General features: G+C 33.1%; 1 protein-coding gene across 1 annotated transcript; it reads left to right on the forward strand.

The window, feature by feature from the left end:
• Positions 1-12,885: 12,885 nt before the first annotated feature.
• Positions 12,886-14,244, forward strand: LOC131618891 (stemmadenine O-acetyltransferase-like). The gene has a single exon (XM_058890047.1). The coding sequence runs from the start codon at positions 12,886-12,888 to the stop codon at positions 14,242-14,244; it is 1,359 nt and encodes a 452-aa protein (XP_058746030.1).
• Positions 14,245-17,743: the final 3,499 nt, after the last annotated feature.

The following is a 17,743-nucleotide window of genomic DNA, read 5'->3' on the forward strand; positions in this document are numbered from 1 at the left end:
AACATGCATCATGACATTGCATAAAGACTTGTTATACCTATTGCAGAATACAGGTACAAACAAATGAACGAAATCTCCAACTTTCCTAGATCTAATTCAGTTACTACAAACGGTGTTGACACGGTCAACGCTCAAAGATCTAATTCTATAATCACGAACGGCGTAGACACGATCATGCTCAAAGATCTAATTCATTTACCACGAACGGTGATGACACGATAATTTTCAAAGATCTAATTCAGTTACTACAAATGGTACTGACACGGTCAACTCTCAGATATCGAATTCCATCATCACGAACGGTGTGGACACGATCAACTATTTCCTAAAGTCCAATTCAGTTACTACGAACGGTGCGGACACGACAAGAGATCTAATTCTATCATCACGAACGGTGTAGACACGATCATCCTTCCAAGATCTAATTCCGTTGCTACGAACAGTACTGACACGATCAAATTGCAAAGATATAACTCTATCATCGCGAACGATGTAGGCGCAATCAAATGTCAAAGTCTAATTCAGTTACTACGAACGGTGCTGACACGACCAACTCTCAAAGATCTAATTCATTTACTACGAACAATAATGACACGATCAACATTCAAACAACTACTTCTCAAACGCTTCAGACATAGTCTAATGCATGACTTATCTTAATGCTCATCTGGGTGGCATCTCTAAGCCCATCCCCCGATGGTACAAATTTTTGGGTACTCTAGTGTTCAATCCTCTTCCACCTTCAGATACCGATTGGCATACAAACCACTCTACATCTTCAGGTTTAAGAAAATTGAACAGGGGCAGCTGTCATACCCCGAAATTTGCCCATTTAATTTCTCTTAATTCAAACTCACATCAAAGTTCAAGGCTCAAAGACACCCCTCCTAAATAATGGTTCAAAGAATTAGGGTTTTTGTCTTTTTGAAGAAAATCAATGGATCAAAGGCTCCAGTGCATCTCATATGGCTTATGATGTTTCAAACTATCTCCATAACAAAATACAGGTCCTAATTCAAAGGATTGACCACTCAATTGCTCAGAAAGTCAACAGTCGACTAGTTTGACCTTAAAGTTAACAGTGATCAAAGTGCAGTCAAAACTCCTGATTTTTTGCCAACATCCTTATTTTGAAGTATCCTTCACCATTTGATCAAGGATTGATCATGGTTCATTAAGGAAAGACCAGAAGTCAACAGATTCAAAAGTTTCTAAATTAGGGTTTCATAGGAAAAGTCAACTAAACTTTGACCAGCCATAACTCCTATATGGAACATCAAAAATTTTCCATCCAAAGCTCATTTGGAAGGAAATTGAACTCTCTACAATTTTGTCTCTCACAAGCCAAGTCAAAAAATGCTTCATTTGAGAGATATGACCCAAAATTTTATATGTCCTTTTGAAAGTCAACCAAAAGTCATCTTTTTCAAAAGAGCATACAAGGAGCATGGAAAATTATTTTGACATGAGACCAAATACATTGGTTAAAGGACTCTTCAAGGTTTCTAAAAAGTCCAAGAAATTGAAAAAATGTTGAAATATGAGAAAATGGCAAGGTGCACAAGTTCACATATTTTCAAGGGTGTGCATGAAGAGAAAAGATCCAAAACTCCAAATATTTCCAAATGGGCCTATATTCTATTTATCCTAACATTATTCTAAGCCCATGCATGCCCCAAAACAAGAGTCTTGTTATTTTTATTATTTTATTAATTATTTTATGGTTTTTTATCACTTTAAATCATAAATAAATTATATAAAATAGTAAAATAAATGATAAATATTATTTGCTTTGATTTCAAGTCAAGAAATCAATCAAATATATTCCCTTACTTAGCCAAGTGATGATTGGAATAAGGAGAATCAAATATTGGACAAAAATAGAAACATTAGGAACCATATTTTCAATCAAATTTCAAAGATTGAAATCCAAGATTTATTAAGATTCAAGGCCAATTATTCACCCTAATTCAATCCACTATAAGTACCTAACATTCACAGATTGCAAGGGTTACAAAATTTCTGGAGGAAAGAACCCTAACCCGAGTTCAAAAATCAAGTAAAATTGCAAGATCAATTTAGAGTTTGAGGACGATTCAGAGCATTTAAAGGATTCAAGATCGTTCCCTGAGGATTACTGAAGCTGTGGGGATCAATACCAGGCCTTGAAGCATCAAGAACGATAGCCTACAAGTCACGGTTTGTCTGAATTCAACTTGCATCGATTATGCTAATTCATGTATCCTTTTCATAATCTAATTGCATAAGTATGTTTGTCATGGCATGTTAATCGTTTCTGGAAAGTTAATTGTGTTTTGATGCGTGTTTGAGCCAGATGCCATAGCTAGGTTTTCAAAGCTCTTTTTAGGGTTTTCTTCTACAGGGAAAATTAAGCCAAATAAAGGCCTTGGCTGAACTCGTGAGATTTAGACGAAGCCATCCATGGTCTTGCGAAATATTTTTGTGGTGTTTTGGTGTTATTCGTAACTTGCAGGCTATGGCAACGGACGGAAAAAGCGTGGGTAAAAGTCTGGACTTTTGGCAACGGATGAGGGTTGAAGATTACTGCGTGGCAACGCGTGGTTGGCTGCTTTCAAATATTTCTGGCGTGCATAGGAATTTGGATGATGGAAGATCCGGTGCTCCTCAGGCTTACGTGTACCATGCGCCTCTGCACCATAAACCCTCAAATCACGCCGTCATCAAATCCCACGCTCCAGAGGCTGCGCATCCACCATAGACTTCACACGCGTGCCACACTGAATCAAAAGTTAAGATTTCCAATTTTTTTTCTTTTTAATTACATAAACTTGTTTTTTATTTTATTTTATTATATATTATTTGTTTGAATCTTTTATATATATAAATCTTTTTTAACATTCTTTTAAAAAACAAAACATTTCTTAATTTCTTTTTTTACAAAAAACACAATAAATAAAAAATATTTATTTATTTTAATTATTGTTAAATAATTTTATTTTAATTGTTTTAAATTAATTTAATTCGTTTAAATTATTTGTTTAATGAGATAATTAATTTTCATTAATTGATTAAAAATAAATATTAGGGTTAGGAAATTTAATCGAAACTTTATTTTCATCGATTTAATTAATTAATCTGATTTTATTTATTCTATTAATCACAGTTAATTTGTGCCCTAATCAGGGTTTACGAGGATCATTCCTACACTGAAAAATTTTCCTTTTTTGTTTGTGCAGTTTTTCAGGGTTACCATCAGGGTTTGTCCGACTACGCGCCACGTCAATCAAAAAGCTAAGTTTCTAATCCTTTTCTTATTTAAATATTATTTTGCTTTTATTTTTGCCTTATAGATTAAATTAGGGTTTACACGAATAGTCAATGAATTTCTCCTACACTCACCCCCCCTTTTGTTTATTCTTCCTTTGCAAATTTTCAGGGTTAACCAACCGGTCAAAGCTCGAACCTTCGGTAACCCTAAAACTCATCTTTTTTATTTCTTCTTTTAATTATTACTTGTGTCAGATTTATTGCTCTATTGGGTTTTTTATTGCCGCTCCTGGACTGTATTGTGTGGCCTTGAAGGCACTTAACACTGTTTATATTATTCAACTGTGTGGTTAGTAATTTAGGGAGTGTAACCTCGAACTGAATTTAGAATAACTATTTACAAGATAATTTTCTGAATTAATCATGTGATTGTGCACCCACACACCTTTTATGGTAACCCCTCTTGTTGCCTGTTGCCTGTTGCCTTGTTTCCTTGTGTTTTTCAGTGCAGAATAGTCAAGTCCCTCGAATACGAGGACGCCTCAGCAATTTTTCCTTCAGTTCATTCTTAAGATCATAAGTCCCAATGATGCTTCCTTCGATTCGCTTATATGATGTAGTCCCTCGAAGTTGCCTACGAAATGCTGAGGTGTCCTCTGGTTGCCTAATAATGATGGCTATTCTGATCCTTCCCTTAGACTACATGCCCCCTCTATAGCAGGGACAGTCTTATGGCGAACGATAATTGCGACGACCCTTCAACCTCCAAATAAAAGGACTTCCTACCCTCTTATGGTATGGATAGCCCTGAAAGACTAAAAGAACCTCTTTTACAATGTTAAGGTAATTTGCCCCTAATTGCTTTGCTTTGGCTTAAATCTTTTTCTTACACTTTTTCATAAACCTTCAAAAAGGCTACGCTCATTTACGAGCTAAAGTCCTTATCTCTTCTTCTACATTTCTAAACTTTTGGTTTCAAAAGAGCAAAGCAATTAAGAGCCCATGGATAACCATGGATACAAAGGGTGCCTTACAGTTTCCCTTTGTATAAATTACCCTCCGTACTCAGTTTCTTTTAAAAGGTTTTTTCTGTTCTTTTAGCCTTTCATTAATTTGGATAAAAAAAAGTCAGTGGCGATTCTTGCTTACCGTACATTTCAAATAAAGTCAGTTCACCGTATTACAGGGGTGGTTGAATAAGAGATACTTTTTCATTTGAAGGAAAGACAGACATAACACAATTATTTTTATCCTGGTTCTCCTTCTCAATAAGGCTATCTCCAGTCCACCCTTAACATGGTGATTTGCCTCTCTCAACGAGGACTTAATCCATTATAATCAGAAACTGATTACACTTGCACGACCAACCGTCGTGACTCACAATACAGTGCACGAGCCGAACTGCTGGTGACTAACAATCCTGCACAAACCAACTGTTTGTGACTAACTAACTTCTAAGACTCAACTAGTCCTAGACTTCTTGAGACTTCTGACCCAACCGGTCTCTCAAGGACTCAGTTACTACGTAATTTCTGATGACAGTGTATATGATTGCTTATAAAAAGCTGTAATCACCACTGTGATATTTCAGTAAGATTAAGTACAAAGTTATGAACTCAGAATATGAATATGAGAGTTTTTGCTTCACAGAGTTTTCTTCACACTTGATGATTTTTCAGATTAATGATTTTCTCGTGTGTGATTTTTTGTTGTTTGATTCAAGAGATCATGAATATATAACTTCAAGATTTTTGCCCGTTAACTTCAACTCTTGTACGCAGCATTAAATGGTTTGCGTGTTATCTTAGCTTTTGTTTTCTCCAAGGATTTGCATGTGGATAGCTTCTTCAATCAACCTTGGGAACTGCGTTTTTAGAGTGTTGCAGACGTTTTACTAATGATTATGTCTTTCACGGTATTATTTTTAATCATTCTTAGTGATCTTCTGTTCAGCCTTACATTTCAGCTTCTGTTATAGATGTGTTCGCAGCGGTTTGGTGCAGTATCAGAAGTTGACTTAAGACTTAAGTATCGCTTGCATTTATCCAGCTTTGCATATTTTCCAAGTTCTGATTGTGTTGTTACTGGTATATCTTCTGAAATCAGAATTATATAATTAGAGTACCAATTTTTCTTATACAAAATTTATTTGCTTCTTATCATCAAAACACTAAAATATGATTAGAAACAAACTATGTTCTAACAATCTACACATCCTACTATGATGTTAGTTGATCATTCAAGATCAGAGATGTTGAGATCATTCTCAAAAAGAAACTTTGCTTTGATCACCATCATTGGTATCCACCATAAGCGATCATTCTTGGATCAAAGAATTTTAATTCAAAATCCATTGTATACTCAAGAGTATACTCTTTGCTTTGTAGAAATTCATTTAATATGTACTAAGGCTTTGAGATGCAAAGCATCCCGACAAAACATACTAGGTTTTCACCTTTGTTACCCAAATTCTCTTGGGTCTCAGTATGTTAGTCCTTATAGAAGGTATATGTTTATTACCTTTAGACCTTTTAAACTTATCAAAATAGAAGGGCTATAAATGGCCAAATACATTGCAATCTGAGCATTTATAAACATGATAGTTCATTTTCTTCCTATTTATCTTTTTATTATATGACGTATCAGATTTAAAATATAATCCACTTTTATTTAAGGAAGACCTTTGACTTGATAGAAACAACGAGAAAAAGTCTCACATGTTCTACTTAAGTTTCTAACATTAGTTATTTAGAACTTAAGTGTTTTATTACTTTCTTCCATAAATTCAAAACAGTTTTTGAAGTCTAAGTTACGTTTTCTAATTTTATCATTTTCTTTAATTAAACTTAATTTCAAGATGATCAGTTCCTTCTTCGATGTCTTTGAGTACGTCTTTTGAAGGTACACCTGCTTCATGAAAATAAATACCTTTCTTGATATTTCTAGGATAAGATTCATCAAAAGTGACATGTACGAACTCAGTAACAATAAGTAACAATATATTTAGCAATAGAAGAGGGATTACCTACACTACCTTTATCAAGTATAACACCTTTATTTTTTTCTTGGTAAGTCACATATTCCTTTTTCTTTGACACCAAGTCTATGAATAAGGAAATATCACTCGTCATATGCCTTGAGCATCCACTATCGAGAAACCACATTCTCTCCATAGAGCCAAAACATTTAACCTACAAGATCAATCAAGAGTAATTGGTACCTAACTTTCATTGGGTCCTTGAGAGTGAGAGGAAACTTCATTTAGGCAACCATTGAAAAACACCTTTAGGAATAAGAAATCTCCTAAATTTTCATTTTGCAATGGTATGACCTTTCTTGAAACAATACTGACAATTTAAATGATGATGAGAATGATTTTTTCTATTTGATTCCTTTTCAAAAAAAACTTTACTTTTTGTATGGTACTATTAAAGATGTTTTAAACTTTGTTGGATCAATAGAAAATTTAACTTTTGGTTCTAAAGCCTTGTTCAATTTGGCTTTTAGGGTATTAACCTCTTTTTTCTAAATGTGACAAGTTTCATAACCAAACCAAGAAGGCTCCTCATCCTCAATTTTAACTTTTGGAACCTCTAACATGGTATGCTTAAGAGTTTCCATTGTTTTTCCGTTTCTAAAACCTTGGCTTCTAAGTGTGAAATTATTCTTTTATTTGAAGCCAACATTTTAAAAGCGTATTTAGCTTCACCATATATATTTTCAAAAGCAATTTGTGAATAAAATTAATACATTTTATCAATAGGTTCATATTTAGAATTACTTACATTCTTCTTCTTTTGATGGGCCGCGAGGCAAAAATTTGTCGTTTGATCACTATCCCTTGAGCTATATTCAATTGAGGATTCACTATCACTTTCCTAAGATATGTATGCTCTTTTGTACTTACTAAAATTCTTGTGTTGACCCTGTCCTTTATCCTTCTTAATGAATGGACAATCTGGCTTATAATGACCAACTTTTCCATAATTATAGCATGAACCTTTAGATTTTTATTTTTTACTTTCATCTTGCTTTGAGGTATTTGATTTCCTTCTATAGTTTAAAAGATTCTTGTCATAATGCTTCAATCCATTTCTCTTAATATACTTATGGTACCTTTTAACAAACAACTCAATTTCTTCACCATTTGAACACTCATCATCACTAGTTCCATTATCATCTTGCTATATAGTAGAGGATTTAGAGGTAGAAGTCATAAGAGCAATTTACTTATTTTCTATCTCCTTTACCTTGTTCTTATCTTTCTTAATCTTCTTCTCATGCTTCTATAAGAAAATGAGCTCCTGCTCATGTTCTTCAAGCTTACCAAACAAAGTAGTAATATCCAATATCAATAGATCATTAGCTTTCTTTATTGCGGTGACTTTAGGTTATTATTCCCTATTAAGACATCTTTGAACTTTGTTAGTAGTAATTTAATTGGAAACAGGCTTACCAAGTGCATTCAAATGGTTCATAAAATGAGTGAACCTCTTTTGCATATCGGCAATGGTTTCACCATACGACATATGAAAGAGTTCAAACTCTTGATTCAAAGTATTAATTCTAGCTTGTTTGACTTCATTAGTGCCCTCATGGATAACTTGCAATGAGCCCCGCATAACTTTAGCAGTTGTACAATGAGAAAACAATAATATGAGAATATTCCTTGCTTTCCAATCATACAACCACTTTTTCTCATCTTTTGTGTTCCATTGTGCTTTCGGTTTAGGTAAAACAACACCATCTGCATTGGTTATGGTAATTTCAAATGGAAATTCTGCACGGCTTTCCATACATTCCTATCAATAGAATTAAGATAGGTACGCATATAACCTTTCCAATAACCACAACTTTTTCCATTGAAAACGGGCGCTCTATTATATGCCCCTTTAGGTTCGAAATCCATTATCTAATAAGATTTTTCAGAGCATAAGATAAATTGGTGCTCTAATACCACTAGTTAGACGATAGACTACAATCTAGAGAGGGGTGAATAGATCGCAAATGAAATTTTTGTATTTAAAAATTTGTTTTGAAAATGTTTGATTATGGCTAGTAGAAACACTATCGGATCGACAATCGTGAATCCCGAACCATTAACGAAAAATATTAAATATGCGTTAAACCTTATAGAATGTATATCTTAGATGAGAAACTTAATCAATATACTTTTAACATTAATGTTTGAATAAAACCACGCAATAGTAATTGATTTCCAATTAAATAACAAACAAAAGTTGACTTTGTTGATATGAGAAAAAATTACAATCACATAGATTACAACCAACTCAACAAAGCAGTTTGAAGTATTAGACAAATAAATTATCTCTATGTATCAATTGCACAATCAATAGTTTCACAATTTACAAGTAAACATAAAAGAGAGGGCAATATATATATATATATATATATATATATATATATATATATATATATATATATATATATATAGAGAGAGAGAGAGAGAGAGAGAGAGAGAGAGAGAGGAGGATTATATTGACTCCAAGAGTAAGTTATAATAACTTACTCCACATCTTGACCATTAATTCTTTTCAATCTAATGGTTAAAAATAATAAGTCATTAAATGTGGAAAGAGAAAACTATTCCTTATTATTTTTAACCATTAGATTGAAAAGAATTAATGGTCAAGATGTGGAGTAAGTTATTATAACTTACTCTTGGAGTCAATATAACCCTCCTTATATATATATATATATATATATATATATATATATATATATATATATATATATATATATATATATACTCCAAGAGTAAGTGTAGAAGACTTACTCCAAATCTTAACCATTGATTTTCATTAATCTAACGGTTTTAATTGATCATTTAATCTAAGTATTTTTGGAAATATTTTTCTATATAAACAATTAATTTAAGTCGTTAGATTAATGATAATCAATGGTTAAAATTTGGAGTAAGTCTTCAACACTTAATCTTGGAGTAAATATATCTCTCCTCATATATATATATATATGTATATATATATATATATATATATATATATATAGAGAGAGAGAGAGAGAGAGAGAGAGAGAGAGAGAGAGAGAGAGAGAGAGAGAGAGAGAGAGAGAGAGAAAGAAAGAGAAAAAAATTGAGATAAAGGAATAGAGATAATGAAAATTAACCTTTGCAAAAGTTGTTTACAAGAGAAAAAATAGTAACCCAACTCTCCAAACTCTATGTTTGAGGTTGATCCTAGCTTCTTCTCTTCCCTTGATCTTGAGCTCAATCAAGTAACTCAATAGTTCCAATTTGATCCTCTGGATACCGCTACTCTTTATAAAAAACTATTTTCGTCGAAGCTTTCACTCGGATGAATCCAAATTACAAACTATTGTGACCTAAGATTACCAAAATCATCCTCTAGTTATCGTTACTCCTTTGACAAAAAATTCTTTCTTCAAAGCTTTCACTCAGATGAATCTAAATTGTGCAATCTTGTCCCACTTCTTTCAATTAATCCTCCATTTACCGTTACTCCTTCGATAGGACCTTCGTTATTCAAAGTTTTCACTCAATTGAATCCAAATTGCAAAACCCCTAAATTAATCCTTCATCTTAGAGTAAAACCCCAAATGTATTTATCTTGAAACCCCCAAAGAATTTCCAACCCAATTCAATATGACAAACCTAATTTAACCTTATCAAACTATCTCTTGATCACACAACAAAAATGATTATGTGTAGTTGTTGTATTATGCAATGAGAGAGGATGAAGACGATGAAAAAATCTTAGAAATGAATATATATATATATATATATATATATATATATATATATATATATATATATATATATATATATATATATATATATATGCGTGTGTGTGTGTGTGGTGTTAGAAAGCAATAACAGAAGAAAAAAATTGGACTTGCAAAATTAAAAAATTGGACAAATTTAAGTCAAGGGAGTCGACCCATTCAAGTTAGGAGTCGACTCCAAGAGGCAAGAAGATCTTTGATGAAAAAATGATTTAATAGGAGTTAACACATTTGAAGAGGAATTCGACTCATAGGAGTCGGGGAGTCGACCCATGTTGCCTGGGAGTCGACTCCAAATGGACTGAAACAAAAGAATAAAAAAATGCTATAGAGGGAGTCAACCCAGATCTCGAGGGAGTAGACCCATTCGTGTTGTGTGCCGATTCCAAAGGTCTATGTGTCGACTCATTCACACTAGATTGTTGTTTTTATTTTTCATCAGTGGAAGGTAACTCATAACATGCATGTGTCATCTCTTAACATAATTTTTCATAAAAAATCATATTTTGAACTTGCCCAAATGATTTTGACTTGTTCTATAACCCAAGATGAAAATGCAACCTATACATAGTAATATAAGGTCCAATGTACAAATAAAACATATTATTACCTAGTTTTGACATCATTCAAAACATCTAAGTTTTGACATTATTACCTAGCTTTCACGGGAATTACCATTAAAAGGCATAACCAGCTAACACATATCCTTAAAATTATTAACACTATATGTGTGAACTTCAAACATTTTCTTCCCTGTCTAAAGAAAATCAATCCTTGATCTCTCTTTAACTTAGCTAAGGTGCATGGTATGTTGAAAAGATGAAACAAGAGCTTCAGAGTATGGATATTGTTCTTGTATTTGAACCAATACTCGAAGACCTTGGATTATGTCCAACTCACATGTTGCAACTGCGAGGGGTGATTCCAATTTTATCCTCAATGTCAATGGATGAAAAATTATGAAAGGGAGTATTGGAGTTTGATTGAGACTCTACCCATCACCTAGCCTCGTTGTCACTAGGTTCGGGGGCATCAAAGTGTGTGGAGGCTATAATATAGATTTAAGCCTTTGAATCATCCCTTTAAATATCTACAGTCTTCGGGTTTGGCATGGGGAGCTCATGGAAGGAAAAACCACGAGCAACTTCCCTGATGTCAATCTTAAAGGGAGCAGTCCCCCTTTCTCCATTCATACCTATCTCGTCATTTTCCGTTTCCATAGATCTTCTAACTCATCAACATCATCGTTTGGACTCCTCATATTATCAAAACTCTAACTAATATCTATAAAATATACTAAGGGATGTCTTAGCTCTAAAGGATGCACTCTAGTACTTTTGGGTTTATCACTTGTATACGGGAGGAGGAATCTCTTATATCATCATTATTGAGAAAATCTATGACAATAATTTTTTGAGTTTCCTATCTTAATCATATCTTAAAATAAACATAAGGAACAGAAAGAACAAAAATGAGAGAGTGGCATATTAAGTATGTGCATGGTTCAAAGGAATGAGAAGCAGAACCGCAAAAGACCCAAAAAAATGTTTTACGAACAAGGATGAAAAAAAAGGAAGCACAAAGATCATCAAAGTATGAAGCTCTCATGGAAAGTTTAGAGAATATGGACTTAGAGGCAATTGTTTCAGACTGGCCAAACGACCAAATAAGAAGGCCTAATTCAAAGTTATGTCTGCTCAAATTATTAAAGAAGTGTACCATCACTAACCATTTATGCACCAAAACTAGGCACCACACTCATCTCAATTTTTGGAATTCTTTCAATGATCAGTTGTACAAAACGTTACATTTATTGTGGGAAGTTATATCTCTCACTCATATATAAATGTGGCTTCGTATCACATCAAATACGACTCATTATTGCGCATTTGCAAGCTCCTTTTTTCAAACTTTAATGAATTAGGAGTTGGAGTGTTAAACTTGCAGAACACTCATTTTTCGTCCACCGAAAACTTATATCACCATATTAGAGACCTTCTACGGTGGACTTCACCAACCTACCACTAATTTCTTATTCTACATCAGAATAAATTGTTTTTTCGACTTCATTTATTTTGTGAGAATATTTTTATATATTAAAATTTATATTAATTTTATATATGAACAAAAAGAAGTGAAATTTCCTATAGAAATAACAAATTACCTATATCCTTTATATCTTAAAATGCACCACTCTTAGAGAGTAATGAAATTTCACTTTAATTTATGAAATAAAATCAACTATTTACATTCAAGTGATTCTAGTTCTAAATTTTATATTTTCATACTTCAATTTAAATCTTGCACGATATATATATATATCGATTTCAAATGACCTACTTTAAAAAACATGAATTGTTTTGCTAGGAGATAGTAATTTATTGATCACGGTTTGCCCCAATCTACATTAAACTATGTCGTTGTTCTTAGCTAGTGCATTATATTTTCTCTAACATAATGACTCAATTGAAAAAATTGTTAACAAATAATATTATAGAAACAAATTTAAAATAATTAGATATAAAATATATTCACAAAATAATTAATAAAAAATCAACTAGGATTTAATTTTATGGTGAAAATAATTTCGAATGTGAGAAATAAAAATTGAATGCAAAAAGAAACATATGGTACATTTGTTTGTTTTAGATAATAAAAACATATGGTGCATTGATATGTGCGGTTTGATAAAATAGAGTTATCATCTATAACATCAAATAAAATTAAATGAATGATAATTAATAACTTGTAGTTTTTTTCTAAATTTGTAGTGTTCACCAAAATAAAATAATATATACTCACAAAGATGAACACAATTCTTGCAAGTTTTATAGCTTCTACATAGTATTAACAATGGAAATCAATGTTACATCAACACAAATCATTAAACCATCATCTCCCACATCCAACGAACATAAAACCTACAAACTATGTTTGTTTGATGTGTTTCAACTAAACACATATTTTCCATTAATCCTATTTTATCGCAAAACAAGTGACATGCAAGAATTCTCAAATGTCTCAACAAAATTAAAGGACTCACTATCTAAGACACTAACAATTTTCTACCCTCTTTGTGGTAGAAGAAATGATATCTTCTCTATTGATTGCAACGACGAAGGCGCGATTTACATGGAAGCTTCGATAAACATGGAAATGGAAGAGTTTCTAAGTCCTCCAAAATTGGAATTAATAAACAAATTGCTTCCTTGTGAACCAAACAAGACACATCCTTACAATAAAATCTTGCCACAAATATTAGTCCAAGTAAACATTTTCAAGTGTGGTGGAATAGCTATTGGTTTATGCAATCTCCATACAATACTAGATGCATATTCTTGTAGTCTATTCTTAAAAAAATGGTCTTCTATTTGCAACGGGTCAATGGATGAAGTTTGTGAGCTGAATTTCTCAAATTCTTCTTTGATTTTCCCTCCAAGAAACACCAGAGGTGTTAGGAAAGGCGTGTTGAATATTAATAAAGGATCAGAGAAAGAACTGAAGTGCTCTACGAGAAGATATTTATTCGATAACAAGTTAATCAATGAATTGAAAGAAATATCATTGAAAAATGATTCGGTCGAAACAAAATTACATACAAGTTACAAAGTAGTGTCTTCATTTATATGTAAACACATGATTTTAGCATGCATGAAGGAAACTTGTGATGAAAGCAAAAACCCAGTGGTAGTTTTGCATGTTGTAGACATGAGGAGAAGGATGGGAGAGAGTTTGTTACAAAACTCAATTGGAAATCTACTATGGCCAGCTATGGTTGTTTGTGAGAATGTTAAAAAGCACACTAAAATTAGTGATATGATTAAAGTTTTGGGAGATGAAATTGGAAAGGTTAATGAAGAATTGTATTTGAAATTGAAAAATGATCCTAGTTTTTTATGGAGTGATGAGTGTGGTGAGTTAATGCTTGAAGGTATGGAAAATAAAAATCCAATATCTTTTGCATTTTCAAGTTGGGGTAATATGGGATTTAAAGAGATTGATTTTGGTTGGGGAAAGCCTTTATGGATAGCTCAAAGAGGTGGTACAAAAGAAACCATTCCAAATACAGTTGTGTTGATGGAAACATGTGAAGGAATCGAGGCATGGGTGACAATGGATATTAAACATTTAGATGATTTGGAAAATGATGAAGAGTTTCACAAATTTGTTTTACTTAATCCAAATATTAATTTCAACCGTGTAGATATTTAATCTACAAAATAGATTAATAATAAGAATCAATATCCATTCCAATTCCGTTGGAGCATGCATGAACATATCTAGAAAAAAAAATTAGTGGCATATTGCATAATTTATATTTAAGACCTCTTTTTAATTATATACATTTTTTATCCTCTTTATTTTATTATTTTAAGTTTTGTCACAAAATTCTTATGCAAAGTTGTATTTTTAAAAACAATTCCAATATAGTGGTTAGATTTGGATTAGTGGAATAGTCAGGTTAAATTGAGAGGGATGCATTGTAGTTCGTGAGATTCGGCCAAAATTGATGAAAATGATAACTTAAAATTTATGGTATGTTTGGTTGAAGTGAAAGAATATGGGAAAAAAGTTTAAGAAAAGAAAGCTCAAATTTCAATACTTTTTCATTTTTTGTTTGGCACAAAGAAAGGAAAAAATTATTTTAATGAAACTCATCTTTAAAATGTTTTCACTAAAAAAAAGGAGAAAAAGTTGAATGAAAAGGTGATAAAGTTAAAAAAGACAAAAAATAAAAATCTAATATATAATTCTCCATACATAAGAAATTTGAAATAAATATTTTTATTTCTTCTCATTTTCTATTAACTCCCACTTCTACTAAACAACTTAAAAATCATATTACTTTCCACCCACTTTCTACTCTTTTTTTTTAAATGAAAAAGATTTCATTAATAGAGCAAACTTGCAGAAGTTACAAAAGCAGAAATTTCCTCTGATGGATACTCACCCACCCATGTCCTAGAGCCAACCAAATGAGATATTCTAGCTAAATTGTGAGCCTGAGAATTACAACTACGGCTATGGTACAATAAAGAAGCAAAATTAAAATAACTTAGGCACGCCTAAATGTCCACAATCACATAGTCCAGGGCAATTAGCTTGGAGAAGCCATTAACACAATCCACCACCACCTTTGCATCAGGTTTGATCACAATTTTTTCCAGATTAAGGTCTTTGGCCAGAGATAAACCCCACCTTACTGCTATAGCTTCTCCCACAGCAACCTCCACTTGCACATTTTCTCTTCTGCACGCAGCTAATAAAACCTGGTTGTAATCTCTGATGATGCACCCCATGGTCATGAATCCTTCATCAGAGAAGCTAGCATCCACATGTATGAATGAACATCCAATTTGCTTTTGTTAGAAGCTAACCTAAGCCTTTCTTCCCCCTTCTTAACAAAATTCCATTTGTTGAAATCCATGACACTCTCCAAAGCCTCCTCTACTACCTTAATTGGAGAAGAGTACTTAGCTTGATACAGTTTTTGATTTCTCCCCAGCCAAATCTTGTAGATAGTGTCGCAGATAATTCGGGAACTCAGAACATCACCACAGGATAAAATACTTAACAGTCAGTCATTAAAATGCAGGTCTGAAGGGGTTCTATAGCACAAAACAGATGAAAAAAGAGTAGTCATAGCAAAAGCACAATCCATGAACATGTGTTTAACAGTCTCAACATCCTTATTGCAGAAAGAGCATATAGAATCTAAATTGATACCTTTCTTCAACAGATTGTGTTTGGTGGGTAGAATGTTCTTGGCAGCTCTCCACAGGAGTTCCTAACTCTTACATGCACAGGGACTTTCCAAATAGATTTCCATAGTTTCCTACAAGGTGGGCTTGAAGGTCCTAGGGCTTTTGCATCTCTGATTTTCAAAGAGAGGTGATAGGCCGATCACACAGAATATTCACCACTTTTCTCAAAATGCGAAATTCTTTTGTCCAACATATGGCTTCTTGACAAAGGAATGCTGACAATTTGGATTGCTTCATCATGATCAAAAGCCTGAAAAACTAAGTCTCTATTCCACATCCTCAGGTCTTCATCAATGAGAGTTGCAACCTTACAATCTTCATCCAGAATTCTCCTTTTAGATTTAACTTTGAAGTCATGATTCAATGCCAACCAACCATCCTCAAAAATTTGAACCTGCTTGCTGTTTACGGTAATTTCTGGTAAACAACCGCTAGTCCTCCAAACTATAAATATACTTTGGTTACTCGCAGGATCGACTAGATTGATCCTAGGACATAGTCAAATAGTTGTCTTTTGAGATAATTTGGTTCATGTTTGTTGGTCTTTTGCGTCGAAACTCGGTTATAGTATGAACATGTAAGTAACTTGCGAAATAAACTAACAAAGAATGTACACAACTGATACATAAACTAGTTATAAAGGTAAGTGTAACTTCGACAAGAACGTAACAAAAATGTAAACTTCAGAGATGTAAAATGCAGAAATGTAAAGTGCAGAAATGTAAAGTGCAGAAATGTAAAGATTAATCGAAGAACATAAGGAAACTTAAACTACAAGAAAGACTAGGCGAAAAAGTAAAGGAAATTTAAAGATACTTTGATTCTGTAAGTAGAAATACAAACATATTAAATATGTGGTGTCATATGTACATTTCTCAGCGAACTCTTTCTCTTAACACTTGATACTTGAGTGATTTGTGAGTGATTTGTATAAAATGAACACACTGGATCTTGATACTAAGACACTTATTTATACTAATTCGACCCTAACGGTCCTACACTAACGAAATGCCACGTTGCTCACATGCATACGCTTCGAATCCCTGGGGCGCCATCTGTCCTTGTTCGGTTACACAGAATATTTCGAAATTCAAATCCTCCCGCCCGAATCCTCTTTCGATACGTGGCAACATGATCTTTAATGAGAATGCAACGAAATACTCTAAGCTTCAGTACTCTTTGTATTTCGAGAAACACTTAAGTCTCAAAGACAATATATCTCGATTCAGCTTCGATATCAATCATCTTCATCATAAATAACATCCTCGGACATGTCCATTTAAAAGCCAATTATTGTCGGGAATGGCCATCAGAAGCCATTTTTTCTTCAAACTCTAACTCTTTAAGAAACATTTTCTTCAATCGAAATCTCCAGCTAACAAATTGCCCCCAATAAATGTCTGTTTCGACAAACAAGAGAAATAGGCATTTCTTGTCATGATGAGATTTCGTTTTACCCATGTTTTTAGAGTTCCAAGACATCTGACTAACGTCATAATCATTTATGACTTATCTTTCAAAACGTCTTGTCATTTTCAAAACGTCTCTTCAAAACGTGCGTCCCCACGTTTTGTCATTAATTGTGATCATTGCTCCTAGATACTAGGAGTAAGGCTAATAGTTGTTCGACCGTCGTTAGATTAAATCATCTCTCGCCGCGTGTCCTTTTGACCTTTATTCAAAAAGATTTGAAAAAGTTCCTACTAAACCTTTAACTACTCAAGCTTTAGCCTTCAGGGTTTTCCCTTTGTCACACAACTTTGTCCTTCATTCTTCTGCGACTAAACACACAAGAAACCCTTTTTGGTTTCTAACCTAATTCTTGAAGCAATTTCATCTATGGCGTCTTCTACCATCCAAACCTCCACATCGGAGACCTCAAATGCTCTCCAACCTGTTCCACAGTTTCAACGCCCTACACAAATAGGTAACCAACAATACATTCC

Source organism: Vicia villosa, linkage group LG7 (assembly GCF_029867415.1).
Source record: "Vicia villosa cultivar HV-30 ecotype Madison, WI linkage group LG7, Vvil1.0, whole genome shotgun sequence".
Classification (NCBI taxonomy): Eukaryota; Viridiplantae; Streptophyta; class Magnoliopsida; order Fabales; family Fabaceae; genus Vicia; species Vicia villosa.

Excerpts from the sequence above, each read along its gene's own strand:
- LOC131618891 (XM_058890047.1), top strand. The coding sequence starts at position 12,886 with ATGGAAATCAATGTTACATCAACACAAATCATTAAACCATCATCTCCC.